General features: G+C 39.2%; 1 protein-coding gene across 1 annotated transcript in view; it reads right to left on the bottom strand.

The window, feature by feature from the left end:
- Positions 1-5,257: 5,257 nt before the first annotated feature.
- Positions 5,258-10,892, bottom strand: part of PEX7 (peroxisomal biogenesis factor 7) — a gene marked incomplete at both ends in the record, with an annotated part of 29,832 nt that continues 24,197 nt past the window's right edge. Inside the window, one exon of the mRNA XM_010149770.1 lies at positions 5,258-5,357. Coding sequence (XP_010148072.1) covers positions 5,258-5,357 — 100 coding nt within the window. The remainder of the gene's footprint in view (positions 5,358-10,892) is intronic.

Raw genomic sequence — 10,892 nt, forward strand, 5'->3', positions numbered from 1 at the left:
CTTCCTTGTTTTTTTCCTCCGATTCACCCCCTCCGCTAGAGGAAGGGAAGAGGGATTTGTGAGAGCGGCTTTGTGGTATTTTACTAGCCAGAGTTAAACCACAACAACCATGTTGACAGAAACAGCTGTTTAGACACCTAGCTGCCCATTTGTAGTATAATTACCAACCCAACACACACCACCTTAGTGTAAAAAAAAAAAAGTGACACTATCAGTGTTGTACGTAAGTTCTTCTAAAATCCACACTTTAACACGCATTCAGGTAACAGCTGATTTTGGACTAGAGAACTGACATTTGGTTTACCCTAATTTGGTGCAGAATTATTTTAATGTCCAAAGGGAGGACATCAATATTGCCTATCATCGCAGTCCTGTTCTGATTTGGCATGTCACAGATGTCTGATGTGCTCTTCACATATCAAGCGTTCTAAGCCACTACACCACTTGCCATCTCTTCCATTGAAAATCACATATACTTGCAATTTAGGAATGTCATTGTTCACAGCGTACAGAGAAATGGAAAGATTCCTCTCCTGTTGCCATTAATTACTTAAATGTGTTCTCAGCAGCAAGATGGAAAGTCTAGCTCAATGGAAAGCATCAATTTATATTTTCCACTGGCTGCTTTAAAGGGTTCAGGACAAATGTGAGGTGTAGGCTGAGAGAAGTTTTCAGACAAAATTCAGAACTTCAGTTTTTCTCACATTTGTTTTAAGCAGAATACAATTTTAGCACTTCCAACAGACAGTGTTGGGTATTTTTTGTCCATGATTTAAAGAAATTTGTTATATAATATATCTTCTATTCTTCATATACTTATTGAAATAATTTCAGAATCAAGACAAGAAAGAAGAAGGAAATGCTCACACTATCTGTACTTTTTATCCGTGTCATTGATGGATTGCCTAGAAGACATTTAAAATTAATTCATGACTGCCACATCACTTCAACCTACAACAAAAGAAAATGGCTGCTTTTAAATAAAGATGCAAAAATAATACCAAATGAAGTTAGGTTCATGCTTAAGTGCTGTAGGTAATCATGGCAAACTCACAATGAGGGATTTTTTAGGCCTAAAGGAATATTTTATTTCATAGAATGAATCACAGAATGGTTTGGGTTGGAAGGGACCTTAAAGACCACCCAGTTCCAACCCCCCTGCCATGGGCAGGGACACCTTCCACTAGACCAGGTTGCTCAAAGCCTCATCCAGCCTGGCCTTGAACACTTCCAGGGATGGGGCATCCACAGCTTCTCTGGGCAACCTGTTCCACTGCCTCACCACCCTCTCCGGGAAGAACTTCTTCCTGATATCTAATCTAAACCTCCCCACTCTCAATGTAAACCTGTTCATCAGAACATTCACAGATCACATATAAGGGAAGTGAGTATCAGGAGAGAAATATGAAATTTGATGAGCTACAGTACACAATTCCAATATACAGTCTAGCATTATCAGCCCCTAATGAGGAACAATATAAAGCTGATTACCATTTACATATTCTCTATATACATTCCATGCCTATCTCACATATATGGAAAGGAGCAAGCTTTAATTGTTTTTCTTATCCCAAAACTTTGGAAAGAACAATCATGCCAGATTTTAAAAACTGCATATTCTTAATGCTGCTCACAAGGTAAACGGATTTGTTCAGTTCATAATACTGTAGCTGCTTAGGGTCTTGTCGCTGCTCTTGTGTGTTCCAAAGCTATTTTCTGTGAAAATAGCTTTGAGCTGGGAGTATCTTCTGCTAGACATACCCCGCCTTGCAAGCTCTCACATCAGCACTTGCAGTTTAACAGAGAAATACCCTGAATATCATGAGGACCATTTCTGTTAGTGCTTTGCACTGTCAAATGCATGGGTTTTCAATGCTCTTGAAAGTTTGTTTCTTAGTGGTCTGAAATTGCTATGAGCCTGAAACCAACATATGGCAGAAAAAACAACCCAAAACAACCAAACCACACAACAGTTGATTTTATTAAAACTCAAAGCTTTCAAATTTTTGAAATACCACAAAACAGATACCAGAACCTTAATTAGCACACAGGAGTTTTCTGTTTCACCTAGCTAACACTTACCTTCACAACCTGGGACCCATTCCTTATGGCCACACACTACCTCCCCTTAGAAGGATATTGCACAAAAGCCAGCTCAGCTGCATGCACCTACTCTTTGCCTGCAGATTCTGTTAAAGCCCAATCAGTTCTGCAGGAATGTTTTGTAATTCCTAGATCAGATACTTAATCACAGTATCTATTTTGAACATCTTTTCAGAAGTACAGACTGGTTTTTTTCCCCCGACATGTAAGAGAGACTTCAAAAATGTTGAAGTTCACTGGGCACAGCCCAAGAAAATACCATCTGGCTAGACAACAAAAATATCATTAAGAATGAAAGCAAAGGTTAATGACCACAATGGTACTTAATTTGACTATAAATGAATAGCTTGTCCATTACGAGTAAACTCCTGCACGCATGGACAGAAGCAGTTCAAAGCTCAAGGCGTAACTCCTTACAAAGCACACAGGGAATATCACAAATCATATAAATTCATGAAGGACAACAATAAGTAGGGCTCATTATCAGGCCTTAATAGAGAGCAGGCATGAAGGCAACCTACATATTGGGAAAAGCAGCACAGAATTTAAGCAAAGAATCATTGAATCAATGTGGAAGCCAGGGAAAGACTCCAAGTGCTCATAACTGGAAGCAACTATGCAGTGTGTTCATTCAGTATTTTGTAGTTATAGTTTAATTCTATCACAGGTTTTAAAATATCTTTTAAAACCCAGAATGTTTACATTTTATACTGCTGTGATATCCAACCTTCACAATACATTAAATCAACTCAACAGAATTTTTATTTAAGCAGCGGAATATTAAAGCTGTTGCAGATGCCAAACTTTTGTCTGGCCAGCAGGTCGAGGGAGGTGATTCTCCCCCTCTACTCTGCTCCCATAAGACCCCACCTGGAGTACTATATCCTGGAGCCGTACTGCTGAGAGTACTCCTGAGAGCACTCCTGAGAGCTCTGGAGCCCTCAGGATAAGAAGGATATCAACCAGTTGGAGCGAGTCCAGAGGGGGCCATGAAGATGCTCAGAGGGCTGGAGCACCTCTGCTATGGGGACAGGCTGAGAGAGTTGGGCTTGTTCAGCCTGAAGAAGAGAAGGCTCCGGGGAGACCTTACTGCAGCCTTCCAGTACCTGAAGGGGCTACAAGGAAGCTGGGGGGGACTTTTCACAAGGGCCTGTAGTGACAGGACAAGGGGTAATGGGTTTAAACTAAAAGTGGGGAGGTTTAGATGAGATCAAAGTATCAAATTCATCCCGGAGAGGGTGGTAAGCCCCTGCAACAGGCTGCTCAGGGAAGTGGTGGATGTCCTATCCCTGGAAGTGCTCAAGGCCAGGCTGGACGAGGCTTTGAGCAACCTGGTCTAGTGGAAGGTGTCCCTGCCCATGGCAGGGGGGTTGGAACTAGATGATCATTAGGGTCCCTTCCAACCTAAACCCCATTCTATGATTAGCATGCAGTGTACATGGATACGTACCCCAGATTTACAGAATTTGTGCATTAAGTCCAACAGAACGTGTAGAATTTGTGTGGAAAAATACCTGGATGCATGAATGCCCTAATATAGATAGGTATGCACACCAACATTTTCCTTTTTCCAATATATAAATGCATGTGCAGCTCTTTGCTTTCAATTCATTATCTATCATCAATAAGCATTTACTTGTCCTTGTTCCAAGAAGGCTATTCTATAAATTGCAGCTACAAAAGAAAGAATATCCACATAGCAGCAGGTCCAAGTTTGACAGATAAATCATACAAACAGAAGTCGTATCTAGCCACACAGTCAGGAACACCATCCACTGAGACCTGTTCTGTAACACACAGGGCTCTTTGCAGTAGGCTTATATTCAAGATGTAATTACATCCTCAATACAAAATGAAGAAAAATCTTCTCACCTCATTCAGATCCATGGCAAAACCCACACCAACTTCATGGAAAGCTGAACTGGGCTCAGAGCATGCAGTGATGTTACACTGTAAGACCCCAATGTACTATATACGCTATGCCTGCTGCTCTCTCTGGACCCTATTCAGCCAGATTCATATCTATGTCCTCACTTGGGATGAAGTTTTAGTTCCCTGTAACTGGCCTTTAACCTATTCTTGCCCTGCCCCAATGAAAAATAACCTGAAACCTGAGAAAGTATTTTCAGCCATTCAAACTAGCACAGACTCATGAAGAGTTCTTGCAGCACCTCTGAGGAAGGAGAATTAAGGGAACAAGCAACCAGGCAGGAAATTTCAAGCTAGCATTTGACCAGAATGGTTCCACATCCATTAAACTAAGTATTTTGCCAAACTTACATCTCCCTCCTGTGTCTTTTTATCAGTAACAGAAACGGTTTTATTTGCTTTGTCCAATCAGAATTTCATTGCAGATGTTACAAGTAATTTTATCTGGGGTAAGAAATTACTTTCACTGTGAATGAGAAAGGAATCTAGATGCAAGTGATATCTGAGGCACATTAAATAGTGTATTAGTTACAGTTAACACAGTGACAGTAATTTCTGTGTGAAAACTATAGGCTTTCTTGCTTTAAAGCAAGTAATTAACTTCAGTTTTTCTGCCTTTCCTGTCTGAAAAAACAGTTCATACTACAAACAACAATCCTCTGCTTGTGAAACAGAAATTACTGTAGCAACAGAAGCAGAGAAGAATCCTACCACAACCAGTCCATAAATAAGCCCAGAAAAAATGGGTTTCCCTTCAAAAGCTGAGGGTTTTAGAATTCTAACTATATATTAAGCCACTTCTAGCACTCCAAATATTATGACAAACCTGGTCTAGGTATCATGTGTGGCACTACCAATGTTTAACTCGACATTTTAAGTAGATGGAAGAAAACTCTGCATCTCAGTGTGGCATTCTAGGCCCTTCTCTATTACTCTTCCTTCTGAAACAAAACTACCTCATTTTCCCTGAGCTCACCACGGCTTTCAGCTATCTAATTTTGTAATTCTGTCTGTCCTGCCTTCCTCTTCTGCTCAATGCAAGTAACTGCTTTATAAATAAAAACGGACCTGAAGTGAGGTTTATTGAATAAGTATTCAGCCAGATTCACTTCCAAAAGCTTTCTGCAGTCTGGTGGCTCTTTTTCAGGATCCAAGCCCAGAAGTCCGGCCGTGACCACGCTGACTATAACAGGCAAGTGAAAAGTAAATTCATCCCAGCTCTTACCTGACCACGGTTGTGAAGACTTAAATCTAGTCCACATGTAAATTCAGTATGATGCTCGACTGTTTCCAGCAAAGGGTTAGGCCTGGAAAAGTCCCAGAATCTATAGAGAGAGCCGGGGGGGAGGGAGGGAGGGAGGGAGAGAGAAAAGAGAGAAAGGAAAAAAAAACAAACCACAATTAAAGTAATTGAAAGGCCATTTCAAAAATATAATGCAAGATATTGACAAATCTGTTGCTGCCAGAGTATTTAAAAAAGCAAACTCATCCACTCAGGAAACATAACAAATCATATTCCTGCAAAGCCATCTGCTAATTTGCATAAATTAAACCCCAGTGGGTAAAACCATCTTTGTATCCTGTTGCAGAAACTGAGAACAAAGTTGGCACCAAAGAGCAGCCGTTGGGACATTATTAAAACAGAACAAAATGTAGGCTAGAATAGTCTTGCTATATTTCTTGATGCCTGGGGAATTTTATCACTAAAAGACATCATCACAATTTATAATTTTTCTCAGGGTTTGGTATTGTTCACTATGGGGTCTTTATATACTGAAAACTACAAGTTCATTTAGAGATACTGGTCATTCCAAGTCTCAAGTTTGGGACTGTGTTCCTGTAAAACAGAAGTTAATATTATAATTTAATAATAAACTTGTACTACAAAGATCAGTTACATTATACAGCCAATTCCACCAATTCATATTTCAAAAAGAATTTTTTCTTTCCAGGCTTGGTTGATATAAATGCTTAGAAAATAGATTTCTGAAGTGGTCTACTTCTCCCAGCTACTCCCCTGTTAGATGCAATATCCACCAATGCAGTTAACAGCACAGATAAGAGAGGGATAAGGGAAGATGAGAGGAAAGCATAGGTACAAGAAACCTCAGTCATCAAAAAAGGATTTAGGAATAGAACTTTCAGATAATAACACGCTGGCAAGACACCATATGATAGCACAAAAGAAAGATCTGTTTTTCCTTTCTGGATTGTATATACAGCTTAGAAAAGTGCATAGGCTGCAAAGCACAGTGCATTTTGGGGGCTGGCAGCTGTAATCAAATTTTCTACAGCTCAGACTTTCTCACAGCGGTCAGTCATACGGCTTTACTACTTCTGTAACAACCACAGAGGTCTTGCCTCTACTGGGGAAAGTGACAATACTTAGTAAGAATAGTTCATTATCAGACCAACTACGCTGAAAGCACTGTATGTTCAAACCAATTCAGGTAAAATAGCAAACACTGGAGCCAGCAAGGTCAGTTTGTTTAACGTGTAGATGTTATTTCCTTCATAAACGGGCAGAGTGGTATCAGCACAATGGCTACGCCATAGCAACAAACCTCTTAACTTTTTCCTAGTACTCGAGATCTAAAATAAACAATGTATTTTGCAGGAGAGAGGAGCAAAAGACGATCTCAGCATTTTCATCCTTCCTCCCACATTTGTTCATAAGAAGGGCAAGGAAACAAATCTTGTTGTTTCTGAGTAATAGTGGTAGCCTTCCTTACCACATTAGTGCTCTACTAACTCTCGAAAGATAGATGCTCATAACTGAAAACTGAGGTTAAAGGAGACAACTTCAGATGTACATGAACAGAAACTTAAAAAATACTGATTTTTAAAACAGTAAGACAATTTGGTGCAGTCATGCTTCCAAAGAGTCAGAACCGCTATGGAGTTTAAGAGTACCACAGTTTAGTTGAAGTTCCACAGACTGTTTGGGACCTTTGGTTTTTTGATATTAAAAAAAAAAACACCAGTGAAAGCAAAATAAAAATGTACAGTCTCAGGACTGAGAACCATTGATGGTAAGTTCATGATGGCTCTCATAACAACTCTGCAGTCCAAAGTGAAAACCACTATCTACAGCCCATCTTCCAAGATTAGCATGGTGACAACAACATTTTGCTCAGAGCGAACTTCCATCATGTTCTCAAGACAGAAAGCACAACGCAGGTTTTCTAAGACAGCGTTTGCAAAACTGCAATAGTTGTACATCAAAATTAACGTGTATTTACAGCATACATAGGTGTGCTTTTATTACTTTAATTGTAGGTGTGTCTACATGGTTGGCAGCAAGAACTTTGACAGTGGGCCAGACAACCACATATGCTTTTAGTGTCCATTACAGGTTTGTGTGGCCTGTACAGTCAGAGGCATGCCGCTTAGACAGAACTGCCATTTTTACCCATGTCATGTACATTGAAGCTAGCACTCAAAACTACAGTCGCATCTGCACTGACCATACCCTGCAACTTGTATGAGTGCATTTTCTTAAACATTTTTTTCACTGGAACTGTTGAAAGTATACTTTATCCCCTCATTCCTTCATAATTTGTTTTACATGTACTACACATGCAATTCATAAGCTGCATGTACATTGCAAGCCAACTGCTTATTCTAAACAAGCCATTATGTGAAGAGAAATAACCTGTCATCCTATGGATGTGGTACTTTGTACCACCCACAGCAATATCACAGAGATCAATCTTGCCACATACATCTCCTGTTCTCCCCTACTGAAACACTTTTACCAACCCCAATTCTAGTTTCTCCTACCCATCTCCTACAATGTCCTCCCCTCTTTACCCTTACCTCCTGCCCCTGCACCTTCACCACTGGCTGGGATAAAAAGGCAGCAAGTGTCCCTTCAGGTTCCAGTGTCCGTTACAATGCATGTGTTGTGGCAGCCTGTTCCTGCATGCTGAGGAGCTAGCGGATTAGCAAACAGATCAGACAGGTGGTGAATTCATACTATGTTTCTTGCCTTCCTTAAGATCCACTTTGGATTTACCTCTCTTGTATGCTCATGAATTTCCATGAAATTTGTACAAGCTTAGTAAAATTAGACTACAACTCTTCTGTCAAATCTAAGTTTTCAATATGTTCAGAAGTTACTTCAGGAAATGATTCAGGGAAAACCTATAGATGGAAGCATAAAGAAAAACAAACAAAAAAATCCTGATAAATATTTATGTATGAAAGCTTTACTACTGCTTAGGTTTCAAACAGAAGATGTGTTCATATGTTGTATTTTTAGGCGGGTGCGAATCATCTACTTAAAGTCTGCTTTCCATAAAAGCCCACCCAAAGACTAATGCAACCACACCAAGCAGAGGTCACTGCAGCATATGGATGTATACAACCAAGAAGTTTTCAAGAGCAACCCAGAACTCAGTGTTAAGTTTACTACACATGTATCACACAATTCATTCTCTTGCTCCCATTCTCTAATCCCTGTCCAGAGACCTGTAAAAGGACAAGTTCTTCCTGCAAACTAGAAAAACTTAAGTTTGAGCAGAACTTACGTCAAGCTGCTTTTGGATACAGGCCAATCAGGGCAATGTGGTTACTTCAGGCACTAAATGGGGACATCTCCCTATTTCCACAATAATATCCTTAAGAGATTATTTCATTACAGTTCAAGTAAAGTATCAACATTATGAAGTAGCTCAGGTATAGAAGAAAGCCTTTTTTCAAAGTATTATCTTCCAAAAGCATCAAAGAGAAGAGGAAGAGTTGCTTGAGAGCCAAATCAAACAGAAGAGGATCCAAAACAGTCATTCTGAAATAGGTTTTACTTTTGAGTTTGCTCCAGTAGTACAGTTCTTTCTATGGACTCAACTTACATGCTTTTTTTGAAGTAATTCTCGCGGAAATGCTAACTTATTAGATTACTTCCTATGTATTGTATGGGAAAACAAAGCACGTAACTTATACTTTTATGACTCGACTCTAACAGAACTGCATATGCACCACTGTTTTTTCTTATTACATGTGAGTTGATGTCCTGGAACAGAAACCCTGTGCATACATTTTTCCATAACATAAACCAGCAGACTGCAGGTTATGTTTGTTTCAATTCTTCTGCCACAATGTAACAGAATAACTATTAAGAACAACTAGTTACTAGCCTTCATAATATCCCTTTTGCTTTTCAGACCTTCAAATTGGCAAAACTTACCAATAACTTCAACACTTTCCTCCAAACAATGATTTGAGAATAACTCTCATAATCCTCATGGGATCAAAGCCAAATGGAGAATGTATTTGTATCATCACTCTATTGAGGTGTCAACCAAAGATCCTAAACCAGAAACAGTGTGCCCTGAAAAACACGGCATGCTCACCAAATGAAGATATTTCTTGTCATTAGAAAGCTCAATCTGATTTAAGAAATGCAAGTGAGAAGCCCCATTTAGGCACGTACATGCCTCCTCTAGTGCTCCTAGCTTGACTCAATACAAGGTGCAGCCCAAGGTGGAGCATCACGTGCTGCTCTGATCTCGAAGGATGAAGACATGCGCCCATATGGGCTGGTTGGCATACAAGAGTAACAACTTCGTTGCTGCTGATACACAGTAATTTAAGTGTAGTTAGGAGAGTGAAGTTATCCAGCTCACTCTTTTTTTCCCCTGATTTCTCCCCAAAACACAAATTAACTAAAAGGGGATGCAAATCCCTAATCTGGGGACATACATGGTCTCATCAGAGCTTCTAGATATTCCCCATCCATTAATATCGTACTTCTAGGCTGGAGCTTCAGTTCACTTTAAGACATGACCCACTCTTCATCAAGCACTGGGAAAGGTCAGTTGGCTAAAAACAGGCAAGTCAGAAGCCTGAGAAATACGGAAGCGGTTGTCACTAACATGCAGATAATACTGGAAGTATGTGTGCTCTCTCTCTGTTTCTTCATCTGTCCACAAAAACATCCTAACTTTGCCTCTCAGCCAGACAGAATACATTTTGTAAAGAAAGATTTAAATGTATTTGTATGACAAACTGAGAAATAATAGATAATTTCACAACCAAAAAAGTAAAAAGTGGTTACTCAGAAGCAAAAATATGTACTTTCCATAAGAAAAAAAATATTCAGATGTTGCCATAGTTAAAAATTCAAGTATAAACACCTAAAGGTTTTAATTACAAATATTAAAAAACTTATACAAACATGTTTATTAAAAGAAATTAAAAAGAAAAAAACATAAAAATATCTCTGCTCTATTCTTCAACAACTCCCTTTGCTGTATTCTTCAACAACACTGGTGCTATTCATGGCATCAGAAAATTTGTTTTCATAGATAAAAGTCATTAATTTATTTATGAGGTTGAATCATTTGATGAGTAGCTTCTGTGGCCAAAACTTTCCTAGTTTTAAAAGAAACTCCATCTCATAATACTTATTTAGAAGAAAACTAACATATGCAGGCAGGAAAATGCCAGTGAATTTTAAAAATACAAGAACCTGAGCATTCATTTATGTGTCAAAATATTTACCATGAATTTGTAATTCTGTTTTAATCCAAAAAGGAAACATGTAAGAGAACAGATATGCTTTACGCTGGTGTATAAGTGATTTTGACTAACTCTATAGTTGCAACAGCTAAATCATATTTGAAAAGTACAATTGGTTTTGAATTTTTGTTAGTTTCATCAGACACACTGCCCAAAGCTCTGACTACCACTAGCAACTCTGCCATCAGGGAGGCTTTTTATAAGGATGCGGGAGCTATCATCACCTGAGACATACAAATTAACAGGTTCTTCTACTGCAGAGTTTTCAGTTTCACATTGGAAACACAAGTGACAAGCTTTTTGATCAGCAGAAAGACATTTTCCATTGGGGGGGGGGG

Source organism: Eurypyga helias, unplaced genomic scaffold (assembly GCF_000690775.1).
Source record: "Eurypyga helias isolate BGI_N326 unplaced genomic scaffold, ASM69077v1 scaffold15794, whole genome shotgun sequence".
Taxonomy (NCBI): domain Eukaryota; kingdom Metazoa; phylum Chordata; class Aves; order Eurypygiformes; family Eurypygidae; genus Eurypyga; species Eurypyga helias.